The 13,723-nt window shown below is 37.4% G+C and overlaps 1 protein-coding gene across 1 annotated transcript in view; it reads right to left on the reverse strand.

The window, feature by feature from the left end:
• LOC139739638 (uncharacterized) overlaps positions 1-13,723 on the reverse strand; it is a 29,318-nt gene that overhangs the window by 11,060 nt on the left and 4,535 nt on the right. Inside the window, exons 2-4 of the mRNA XM_071650247.1 lie at positions 10,626-10,683; positions 9,219-9,293; positions 6,876-7,003 (exon numbers count right to left, since the gene is read on the reverse strand). Coding sequence (XP_071506348.1) covers positions 6,876-7,003; positions 9,219-9,293; positions 10,626-10,683 — 261 coding nt within the window. The remainder of the gene's footprint in view (positions 1-6,875; positions 7,004-9,218; positions 9,294-10,625; positions 10,684-13,723) is intronic.

The following is a 13,723-nucleotide window of genomic DNA, read 5'->3' on the forward strand; positions in this document are numbered from 1 at the left end:
TGCAACTTGCAAGATTTAATTATAGTCCTCTCCATGAAATGGTTCCCTGGGGCTATACCAATGAGATTTAAAGTGAATGGGAGGGGTAGAGGCAAGGTTAGTTTGCAATCATTCAGCAAAACTAGCTACAGTACCATCTTCAAAAGGCTTGTCTGAAGACACCACGTAATAACCTGGTGAATGCAATGAACAGCATACACGTACTGTACCAGCTAAAATATATATGAGGGGATGAACAGGTGTGGACATAACAAATAACCAGCAATACTTCATCGGCAGATTCAGGAGATATCAGTACCTCACAGAGATATATGGAGTCAAAAGGACTTGCGTGAATCTTAACTTTAAACACTGTCGTTAGCAAAAACATTTGATTAAATTGACATACAATGACCACACTGTGTGGCATTTCATGGTTTCTATGTGTCTAGTAATTATTCAGGACTTGCTAATGAAGTAGATTAGCAGCATCGTAACCAACATGTCTTTCACAAACAGACTGTTGTGACAAACCCATCTGACTGCTTGCCATGGGTATCAGACATTCTAATATCAGCAAGTGAAATTTGATGACATTTACCTGGCTGTGCAATATACTTTCTACCATAAAACTTTTGATAATCTGAATCAACACTCACAAAAAACACATAAAAAGATAAAGTGATGTAAAAACATGATTTCAGTTGAATCTAATCAACAGCAAGAACTATACTAACTGGAAACATGGTATATGTAAAGTATTATAGTTATGTGACTGATTTTCTGTTTTGTACAGGCAAGACACTTTTGAATTCCATTCTTATTTCTGACCACTTCTATTTCTATACATTTGACTGATCATGCAGATGCATGAAGAAATAATTATTGTTCTGAAAACTATCTATGGTACATTGTATACATGAAGTATGAAACTTATAGTGAAAGTGTCTTCAATGACCTATGTGTATAAAGATGTAATGTGTTTATTATTAAATCCTTCAGCTTATACCAAAAATAAAGCAAATAAAAAAGTGTACTGTAAAAGTGGCGATTCTGTAGTTAATGTCTTGATTCCACAGAATTAAAAGCATGTGAAACTCATCCTATCCTACTCGGCCCAGTGCGCAACCCCCAACCCCCCCCCCCAAAAAAAAAAAAAAAAAAAAACTCAAGTGAAAATATCCACTTTTACAGTACTTGAGGAGCAGAATGTCATACAACATATCACATATTTGGTGAACATTTCATACACTGAGCATGACTGAAGATTTGTGTGTGTGTGTGTGTGTGTGTGTGTGTATGTGTAAATTCAAACAGTATTATTTCTGTGTCAATTAATGAAGTCATTGTGGTCCACAATTTATTGATCTTCAATTTGGCAAAATTGAAGTCAATTTTACTGGATACCTTCTTTGTTTTCACATTAAAAAATGACCCCCCCCCCCCCCCCCCCCAATTACACAGTTGTCTGGTCCCTTGTTTGACCCTAGTCAATATTTTGATAGTAAACACAGGCATGGAGACTATTAGTATGTAGGTGGGTCAGGCTACGAGAGCACTGTAGGTGTGACTTGCATTGGTGCAGCGTGTGCAATGTGTCGTCTGTGTGTTCATGGATGGTACAGTGTGGGCAGAGGACTTCCCTCCACGCAACTGGTGACAAAATTAAGCCATAGCCTCTGGTGTACCACAAGTCCCATAGGCTTCATGCATGGGACATCTGATTCAGAAAAGCCATGGGTTAATGATAATAAATGCAGTCAGAAATTACAGAGGGATGCAAATTACTGCAGGAGGGAATGGTATTTGAGAAAATGTGTGATTGGAAGCAATCTAACAGCGGTTCTAGTTTTGGGGGCTAAGAGAAATTCTTAAACCAGTTTGGGAAACTAAAGCCTGGTTGAAAAATCATTAGTAATCTATTTCTACTATTGACACACATCAATAAATGAGGCAACCTCATGACCAAAACATCACTTTTCTGACGTACGCTGCATTCTTTGGCAAATTTTTACTTTGATAAAAACAAGATTTCCTCATGAAATTCCTGGAACTCTCTCACAAAAACTAATTATGTCGCAAATATGTCTGATAAGATATTTTGAACTAGGACCTTTGCCAACACACAGCAGGTGGACAGAATGCTTTAAACTAGACTGTGGACTTGCATACCTTGACTTTTAATAAAAATGCAAAGAATAATAAATCTGAATATTCCTGCACAAATTATTTATTTCACATTTCCTCTGTTATGCAAAGTGAGATTAATATCACATTACTGATGATTTCTTTTTTTTTTTTTTAACTGATGACCTACAATCTTACTGACTGTTGACATTTGGCCATTATAACAATATCAATTATATATAGCTTTCCTATACACTTGAAAAATTGAAAACATTGTCTTCATGCCTTCACATTACTGGGTACATGATGTATGAAGTTTCTTTTATGCAATGTAACAACTATGCCTGGTAAATATCTGATTTTGTTGAATCAGTACAACATGAATGGTTATGATGAATAAACTCATGAAGATACACAAATCAATGAGCGACAAGTACACTCACAAAATGTATACATGAACACACTCACAGAACCAACACACAATGCTGGTGGCACATGGGTAAACTAGCAGGGAATACCATATGGCAGACTCATGAGATAACCACCTCAGCCTCACATGAGATATGACACAACAGTACACCTGCCCATGCTGGCAATCAGTTCATTATGCATACTGAATAACCTGCACATCCGCACAAGGGTCTATGTAACAGCAATTTGTAACTATTCATCATTCACTTTTATCACTCAGTATTTAAAACTTGTGCATGTTATGAGAACATGAAATCTACTGTTGAACAAGGAATGTATGAATGCATTTTGATTTTGCGAAATTAGTACTAATTCTTAAATGCATGCAACATGAATTTGTGAAGAGGAAAATATACTGCTATTTTACTTAAGGGTGTCCTTTGTGAGGTGAAGTAAAACCGTTCATCTCTCGTCATCAAAAAGCAAATTGTTTCAGACAGCAAGAACCTACATGTAATTTACATCGTACGAGGCAGGGCTCAACATTTTAATAGCTGTGGCTCTGTGGCCTGCTGGCCCAGTGGCCTGATGGCCCGTGGCACTAAAAATTGGTGTTGGGCCATGAAACTCATCATTGACTGTGTCGAGCCCCGAGAGAGAGTGGCTAAAATGTATTCTAGCAGATATTTGCGCTATTAAAACTACTAAAGAATTAACTTGAAATATTCTTCCGTAAAAAAAATAAAATGTCAGTTCATGCAAGGACGGCCCACTGTTATACAGACTGGCAAACACAAGGAATTACCCAGACATCCACTTTTATGCTGTGTTAATAGCGCAATGTAAAACCTCATCTGGGGGATTGAGTTATCAATTTTCTTATATGAAGATGCTGTGATGCTATTGGTACAACCAGATCAAAAGAAAAAAAAAACCATAACAATGAGTTGTACAATAGTATTTTCATATTCTGGTTTGAATGAGATATAGCTAATGCTATTTTCATGTATTTTGGTACAAACCCTTCTTGAGGAGGTGGTTCAGGTGACTATTAAAGTGTTAGCATCTAGCATTCCATGATGCTACAAAGGTAAGTACAGCAACTTATTATAGTTACCCTCCCAGAGACTCCAACCCTAAGCACATTCTGATCTGGAGATTCTCCCGCCTGAAACCCCTAGCAAACGGGAGACTCAGAGCTACCAAGTCTCACGCATTCTGAGTGAGACTCAAGCATTTAGGGGTCGTCTCACGATCTCACGCACGACACCCATTTTTCTCACGCATCGGGCAAAGTCTGCAATATGGGCCCATAATATAAAGGAGCATATAGCTCAAAGGATTAAAGTGATAGTTACAACTGGAGGTATATTTTCCTTTCGTCTTTCAAAATAAGTAAAAAATAGTCCCTTAAGTATGCACCTGATCGCACCATTAAGAGCTAAAAATTGAAAAAGGTCCCTACCGCGGGAGGCCACGGTGGTGTGTGTGTGTGGGGGGGGGGGGGGGGGACCCCTCCCACACCCTCGCTTGCGCGCATATTCGCTCGCCGAGATGCCGAGTCATGAAAATCTCACTCATAAAAAATTTTTGAACTTGGCATCTCTGGAGACTCCAACTTGATGTGAGCAAAGCGCACATCACGAGCACAAAGTTCCTCGCGGTCTAGGGTTCTAGATGCTCTCTCGTGCTATCTAAGGCTTATTTTTCAACATACAATGAAATTAAGTAAGAAATCATTTCAAGCGGGAGAAATTAAATCTCAAGCGGGAGAACGGGAGATTCTGCAAAAATGGGTTTTCGGCGGGAGATCTCCGTCGAAAGCGGGAGAGTTGGAGTCTCTGCCCTCCATAGATTACATAACATCTGTATAGTATACAGAAGTTGTAGTTTGTGTTAGTTGTACATGATGTAGACACAAGCATCTCATAGTCAAAGTGAATTTTTATAAGTTAGCTTCTGACTATAGATGTAATTTCTGTCCAAGGAAAGATCAATTAGAAAGCATATTGCTGTATAGAAGATGTACCAGTATGCAAATAATAAAAATAATCACTTCTGTCAATTTTAAAGTTATAGTCATTGCAGAAGGCAGGTGCAGGAAATGAAGAGAATAAACGGGAAATATACGCTGATTAAATTTCATTGAGAGTTTTTGCTAACTCATTGCAATATATACTCGGTACGTGCATGGGACGAGTACCATTTTATTTCCGTTCTGCACAAAATACAGTCAGTATTACTTGAAAATAGTTCAGGCAGATTGTGCTGGTACTACAGTGAATGCTGTGTATGCATATGGTTTTATGTGTGTTATACATTTTGCAGGCAGTAGCAAAAATGTTAAATAGCAAGATGTCATTCAACTACAAAGCCTTTCTGTGACAAGAGCGAAGGGATGGGAACACTGGAGGGAAGTGCTCCCTACTGCAGTCATGTGTGTATTTGTGTATGTGTGTGTATGTATGTGTGTATATGTGTATGTGTGTATATGTGTGTATGTGTGTATGTGCGTATGTGAGAGCCAGAGAGTTCTTTCTACTCCTGCATACAGCTTTAACCATCCTGCAATTATCATCAGGCAAAGAGTACCAGTTCACAGGGACAAGCTTTTCACAATTAACACACTGAGGACGAGTCCCAAGTATACTCGGGCAAGTGTCTATGGGAAATTACGTATTGAAGCAAAATCAGTCCGTCCTTAATGGGTTAAAGACCCAGTAGTGCATGGATTCATAGGTGGCCCAATTCATACACTGCCCACCACGTTACGTTAGAAAACACCAGTCACCATATATGTGCATGGAAGCATAAAATGGTCAACTCCAGTTGAGATTCTTTGGCTGTGTGTGTACTCACATAGAAATTTCTGACAATCAAAAATCCATACACAATTCATTACGAGGATTCTCAAATATCTGAGCTGGGCTAGCCTTCATGCAACTGGTCTATAAAGCACTGCGGCTACTGTCACATTTGATATCTTTTCTCTTTCTTCCAAGAGTATCACATTTTATCATAGATATGTTTTGCAACTTATTTTGCCAGATACAAGCAGAGAAGTAAAAAGGTGTAAAGTAACTCTGTACAAAGTACAGTATTATGTTATCTCCTACTGCTTCTAAATAACAAATAATCCACCAACTGATATGGAAAGAAGTAATGTATGTAAAGCTTTGAGATTTCTATAAAATGCATGATTAGCGCTAGACAGAATGAGCCATGCAATGAAAAATATTTGTACTTTTCTGTCTTTAATATAGTTGGGGAAAATCTTTTAAGTGATTCACAAAGAGATAAATACTGTCTAGAGAGTTTGATGTATCAGCTACTCTCTTGTTTGAATATCTACATTTCAAGCTGGGACCTGTATGGCAGCCTAATGAGTAATGTAATCTGCTTCGAACAGAACGGCAGTAAACTGTGACTTAATTCACCGTAGAAAGACTTACACCTGTTCTGTGCTAATTATAGATCTGGAGTTGGTTGATCATGCTCATGCAAATTTAGAACAGGGCCAAACTACAGTATACAGCAGAGAGAAATGGCCCCTCACAACTTGTCTGTCTGTGTTTGAGATAGACTACATTACCCTGGGAAGTGCAACTGTCACTAGAGCAACAGAAATTATGTCTTTTCAAATTACGTCACCATGAGTAGGCTGTCTGGGCTGTATTTGTTTCTGTTTCAAAATCCTAGAAAAGAATAAAATCAGACTACCAGCCCATAAATCACAGAGTTTAATCTCCCTAGAGACAGGAATAGTTTGGTGATTTTCAGAATTATAAGCCTGATTTCAGTGATTCTCTTATCAACAAGTCCAATCGAGATGCACAGAATTTTGGGGGGCAGGTCTATGAGTGTGAATGTGGTCATTAATGCTTTTCTTATTTTCTGATATAAAACTCACATGTTCTCATGCATGATAGACTAACACTTCCCACTTGTGTCATCTACGACAAGCATCACACCCACTCTTACACATAGAACCATGTATTATGATTAGTTGTTTATTATCACAAAGGGAAGAAATTATACGGTAACATTGTATAAGCCTTGTTTGCATCAGAATAGAATCCATGTTTTATTCTATTTTACTATTGTGTTAGGACACCCTACATGTAAATCTTGAGATATTCTTTCCTGGACAATGGGTTTCTTTGAAAAATAAAAGAAATTGGAATCACCACTGCTGCTTAATATTCATTACCATAATTAGTGGCCAATAAATCCAAGGGTGTATGCAGTGTTATCTAGTTTCCCAGCATGTTTTACATCTAGCACAGATTAACATCAAGCTGTCAGAAAGCTGTCCATAAAATCTTCAGCAGGATGTCACACACAATTATGTAACTCACCTGAAACAATTGCCAACGGATGTCTATATCTGATGTAACAGAAGACTGAGAGAACGAGGTATAAAATTGCTCTTTTCCAGTTGTCTAACCATGACATATACTCCCAGAAGACATAGCATCTCCCCTCTCTGGAATGGGCAAAGAAAGAAGAAGACAATTAGTGGGGCAGATATGTGAAAAAAATGCTCACATCCGGCGGAAAGTATGAATTTTTGCACATAGGGGTATTTTGCCGGATCCAAGAGATCTGGCCTCAGGGTCGGCCGCCATTTTGAATTCCAATATGGCCGCCGTCAAAGATCCCTATCTTCAGTTCTGAGTGACATAAGCCATTGGAATTTGATACGTAAACGCATGGTGATATGGTAACTTCAATAACAGACTTACTTGACATGTCTGACAATCTGCACGGCAGCTAATTTGAATTTTCCTACATAGTTACCATGTTGGAATGCTGAAAATCTCTATCTTGGGTTTGTAGATTAGGCTACCTGATTGAGCGCGCGTTTGTAACTGATTGAGTGCGCGCTGCTGTATTTACATTGTGACGTCAGCGAAAGGTGCATTATGCTTCATTTTTGCTGCACTTTTTGGCATGCCCCTGAATGTTAGTCGTGATGTTTGTCTTCGCAAATCATATTGGAATTCAAAATAGCGGGCATTGCGTTTGTCAGACACATCACATCAGTAAATTCTTAAACTCAGTATGTTGATATACTTGTTTGCACCTACTTTCAGCGCCACTCACCACTTAGAACTCGAGATAATGATTTTGAACATTTCATCGAGGCGGCCATATTGGAATTCAAAATGGCGGCTATTCGATGTTTGTCAGACATTTCGAATTAATCTGTCATCAAATTCAATATGTCAAAACGCTCACCTGTGTTCCAAGTTTTGGTACCACACGTCATTCAGAACTGAAGATAGGGATCTTTAAATTTGTTTTGTGATGGCAGCCATATTGGAATTCAAAATGGCGGCCGACCCCGAGGTCAGATCTCTTGGATCCGGCAATTTTTGAAATCAGCGCCCCAAAATACCCTTATATGGAAAATTTCATACTTTCCGCCGGATGTGAGCATCTCGACCAATTTTTGTTACATATCTGCCCTACTAAATAGCATAAAATCACTTGTGTCCTTTTATCAATCATCATTTCTTTCTGGATCGCAATGTACTTCAGCGATAATCTCACTGGTTTCAAGTAATCGACAGAAAGTAATGAAATATTCATGGACTACTTCTGGCAGTCCAACTTTGTGGTGAGCATCCAGTCTTTATTTTGTCACAACTCATATGGCTAGTCCATCACTCAAGTCATCCAAGAACAACATCAATTAAATTTAATTCAATTTTTCAGCAGAGGAAATGAAGAAGTAGGGTATGTACACAGTAGAAGCAAAAATAATGCATTAACAGGTACATGCACATGCCAGACAAATCAGAGCTGAGGCCCCTTTGAAGCAACTAGTGCTTGTAAGTGGGACCCAAAGCAAAACTGTCACTGACTGACCAAATTTTTTCATATGCAGACGAGTGTAGAATCTGTGCACCTGTCTGTACCGTATGCAGCAACGTAGGTAATTCTTCCCTTCCTAGATACGCTCAAAGTATTGGACATCTTGGAAATTAATTTCCCAGATTGTTGTAGATACAGTCAGAAGTCCTACATCATCAGTACAGTAAAAGCAATGTTAAGTTAAAGTAAAGAAAATTAAAGTTGTAGTAGGTTAAAGCAGGATGAATTTCAGCAAAATATAAGGGGTTAGGAGTAATGTGTTCATCAGTTTTCAAAGCTCTTTCAAATGATACAGGCAAGGTTCCTTGTGAATAGCATTAGTGACCACATATGGAATTTTGTTGGCACACAATTACTGTTTTTTTTTCACATTTCTGTGGCTAATTTTTTTTTCCAAAAATTTTGCATGATTTACGTCTCTGATTTTTCTGTTGTCCTATGAACCAGCATAATATCGTCAGCTGAGAACTAGAAGGGTGCTAAAGCATTCTAAGATTTAAGCATAAATAAAAATGAAACATATAATTTTCATGAAATAAAAACATCATTTTACTCAAAAGTGGGTAGATTTATAAGCATTGTTCCAAATATAGGGTAAAATAGTGCCCATGTGGTTCTAATTTTCAGCATTTTACTGAAAATGAAAATAATTAAAAATTGACACCATAATGCAGAAGAGATTGAGTTCTACAACATAATACCAATATTAAACTCAATACCTCCAACAATGGCGATAGATCCCTTCTGGTTCTCAACTGACAATATCACAATGGAATTCCCCTTCAGGTAGCCATCTTTCATCACACTGAATTCCAACTTACCTGCTACAGCATCTGTCACAACATGGTGCTACAAAGATAAGCAGTTCTAGTACAGACACTATGAAGGCAGTCACTCTGTAGAGGAATGAAGACACAGTACACATGTATCAGAGGTTAAAGAGCTATAAAAAAAAAAGCTTTTCCTTTCCTTCATGAATTCCTTCTACATCAGGTAATAATTTTCCAACTCAAATTTGATTAGCAATATCAGCTGATGAACAATATTTCAAATGGGACCCTGTACAATTCTATGGAAGAAAGCTGCTACACAAAAGTTAGTTTGTGTAGCAGTGGTGTAAAAATGCATAGCAAATTGTGATGCTATACCAGGAAAATTATTCCCTGTACATAATGTTAATTGAAATATACACTTTAAGTTGAGCTGGCCTTATACAGTAAACAGCTAGTGAAAGGCGTATTCTTGTTTGTTTGTATTCTTTTTTAATTACTATTCAGTCAAAGGCATTGAAAGATAATTCTATTGATGGTTAGTAGCATGGCAGGAAGCATACAGACTGATCCATTTTAAAGGTTTGAAATGCTACTGGGGAAGGTTGCATAATATATCTTACCATTTCTTCTTGGGACTTGTAACCTCCCCAAAATCACAAATACCAGTCTATATCAAACCCAGATATTAAACATTTTGTAATTCCTGAAATCAAAATTCGTTACCATGTATTGGTTATTCCAACTACCCTTGTGACTAATGCATACTCTCAACTTGAAGTTTCTGTGGTAGCCATTTGCATAGAATCCATAGCACAGAGCTGCAACTCGTGAGCTATGCAGAATTAAATACAGCTCCCGTGCACAGTGACTTGTACTTCATCAAAAGTGTGCCCAAGATTCTCTCACTTGATACCAGTATTTGTTTACACAAAAAAGTTACCCAATTGCGATATGTTCCTAGGGATGTTTTGCCTATTGGGAAATATTACAAGTGATATACTGTCATATTAATCACTGAGTGCAATTTGACTTACCCATGTGATATGCATTTTAACAAGTCTGCTCAATGTTAGCATTTGCTAGATATCCATGACTCCTTGTGTTTTTGACAATTGCCTAGAACACAATGCTAAATATTCTCTGGAATGCAGAACCATTTCACTTAAGCAATCAAGGACGTTCTGCATCTAAAATTAATGAGATATTTTAAAGGTGATATCTTAAACAAGCATACAGCCAAAAAATTCCTTTTCTTACTTCAAGGAAATACAGGATTCTATTACACTTGTATACCACAAAATTTACTACCATGCAATGGCCATGACTTTATTGGCCTGAGGCTGTACAATTTTCAGGTCATTCCATGGCATCACTGAAATGTAATCTTTCACTGTATGAAATATTTTTAAATTGCAACAGAAACAATAAGAAATAAAAAAAAATATTAGTACTTACAAAATATAAATGTAGAACAAATCGCTAGCAACATTTGTGACGCCAATGGCCCATAGAACTGCAAGACAAAAGATACAGCAAGAAATTATCACATGAAGATATTGTTATATATCACAAACATACCTGGTACTTGTTTTCTGCACTCTAGTATTACTAGAGTGCAGAAAAGGTTACCATCACAGTAATTTTTCAAATTTCCTCTGTGAGATTCCAGATAAGCTGCTCAGTATTAAATGAGAAAAAATACATATTATTTTTCTAGGGATTAAAGCAACTGTAGGTATGACAGCAAGACATTTTTCTTCTCTTAGAATGAGCAACATTTTTAAATCATAGTAGTGACCCTGAGTGGTGCTATGGATAATGTGGAGTTTTGTCAGATCATGATAGATCTCAAAAGTCCAGAGAGATAATTATCTATCAATTACACATTTCAATTTTGACCACTTCAACAGGAATCACCAGTTATAAAGTTCTACAAATCCTCTGCATTTTTCAAAAAGGCCAGATTAATTATTGTAGTACTCTATTTGACACAAATTTATTTGGCCAACTGCTGCTGCTTGGTGAGTATTGCAAGCCTTTTTGCACAGTGACTGTTGTAAATAATCCTAGAGCCTTAAAATCTTTGCACCAAGAATTGGTCAATGCCAGTGATCACACACATAATATGTGCATGGAATGGACTACCCTATGCCGCCCTACACCGCCCTACACATGTTAATTCCTCTTTCATTTCAAACCAAAGTACTTTCTTTTTAATATGTTGGTATTCCTTTATGTGTACAATTTGCTGGTAGTCAATTTTTACAAAATTAAGTCTATGGGAGTCACTACTACATAACCCAATCTATCTTGGAGCATGGAGCAGTGAGTTTTGACATATATGTGATAATATTTGAGCCTAAAACACAAATGGAATCACTATTAAGCTGACACCACATTTCAAAATGCCTCACATGAAGCTGCAATGTATCCACATGGTACGAATCCTGACAGTCTGTTTTTGATAGATCCAGAAATGACAGAAAAAGATATATCAAGTAGCCAGTGTTCAGGGATAGCAACCTTGAAAACAGCATTGCACTGCTGTATTGTAGAAGGGCTGAAGAGGCATACTTTGGGGGGGAAATGGTATTTTTACTTTTCCTGTAATAGACATGCATAATCTCGGAACAGTATTTTGTGTGGTATTTTGGGCAAAAATCAAAACAAAACAAAACAATACGAAGTTTTACCCCAAAAAAATTAACAGTTGGTATTTCTATGTTTCCAGAGGAGCTCCTAGTACTGATAAGAGCTCTGAATGTCAGTAATTACACTGCCAAACAAAAATTGTCCTACAATTCATAGCGAAGAGTTAGAGAATATCATGGAAAACCTAGAGGAGCTCCAGCTTTAGAAACATTTATAAACCCTACATGATCAGCTCCAATATAACAAAAACAAAAGGACAAAGCCAGTGTACATTCTTGAAACCAAACAAGAATATTAGATCACGAAATTAGTCACTTGGAAAGAGGAAAATATGCAAAACAGAAAATATGGGCAGGGAGGAAGAGAAAGGTATGAATGTTGCTATGCTTCATCTGATAGAAGAATACATGGCAGTTTTTTCTGGGTCTTTTTCTAAGCACACTAGCCTATAATCAAGGACATACCTTGGTATGCACTGCATACTTCAATGCTTCACTATACATTATAGCTTTCCAAGGGGCTCATAACACCAATTGTGCATGCTTTGAACATGCATGCAGCATGTTGCATTCCCTAAAAGACCTTTGATAAACCTGTCTCAAATCACACTGGCTAAGATCATTTGGCTCAAAATCTGAGGCTGGCTGACAGTAAAGAATTCTTAATACAGTTCCTCCTCTAAAACATGCTAGCAGAAGATTCTGAACTTTTAGAAGTCAGTGACATTATCAGCACACGGAAGTGGGGCAATATAGGAATGTGGACATGTGTATATATATATGCTAAGTCATTTTATAGTACAATATTCTCCTCCATCTATGTTATATATTATAGGACTGAGCCTGTTCATCTGGAAAATAGTGAAACTTAATTCATACTCCTAGTCTTGACAAAAATAACTGACACCAAGGGTCATAAATTGTATTTTGTAAACTAGCCCAACCAGACAAGTACCCATACAACTTTCATCATAACACCCCAAAAACAGCTACAAAACTGCTGAATATTTCTCTACTCTTACACAAATTTTATGTTTCACTCTCATCAAAATGAATTGCTTGGATTGTAGTATATCCACAGCAAGACCTAGTGCTGTGTCAACCCAGCAAAATTTCAATTTCTAACCGCAAAGCCTGACCACTGCTGCACTAAATCACAACACAGTGTAACCGCTTTGATGATACCTAAAGTATTCCGGTATTGGTTCAGGGTGTATCTGACTGCCCACTGCTGGAATCATCTCAATCTTGCTGATAGTCCTTGCAGTTGATGGATCCCATCCAGAGGATGCATTTTTTTCCACTTGAGGTCTGACCAGTGTTCTGCATGCTGTAGCTTTGAGTTTTGGTGAGTTGAGGTGTAGATTTCTTCTCAGGAAGGCAAAGGTGTTTTTAGCCTTTTGGCAGACACTGTCAACATGCTTGATCCAGCTATAGGTTGGATGTTTTATGAAGCCAAGGTACATATGTTTTGTGGCTTCCACAGGAGTCAGGATTGAGTTGTTGAGTTTGTACTGATGTACTATCCGTTTCTTCCTCCTAGTGACTGATATAATTTCACACTTAAAAGGGGCTGTACAGTTTTGGTTGAGACCTAATTTCAGGTTTCTAACATTTTTTGGTGAGATAATGAGAAACCTCTTATGAAATATGAAAGAGCATGTAATTCCAAAGAAATTCAAGGTTTATTTGATGAAAATTAGTTTTGAAATAAAAAAAAAGAGTGATTCTAGTAAAGTGTGGGACCCACACTTTATTACGATCGCTTTGTTTTACTTTGTTTTTCAATGTTTCAGTCATTCCAAACCCGATTTTCATCAAATAAACTTTGAATTCCTCTTAAAATGGGATGTTCTGTACTATATCATAAGTGTTTTCTTGGTATCTCGCAAAAAGTTAGAA

Source organism: Diadema antillarum, unplaced genomic scaffold (assembly GCF_040938485.1).
Source record: "Diadema antillarum isolate AM-2024a unplaced genomic scaffold, OU_Dant_1.0 seq00000809_RagTag, whole genome shotgun sequence".
Taxonomy (NCBI): domain Eukaryota; kingdom Metazoa; phylum Echinodermata; class Echinoidea; order Diadematoida; family Diadematidae; genus Diadema; species Diadema antillarum.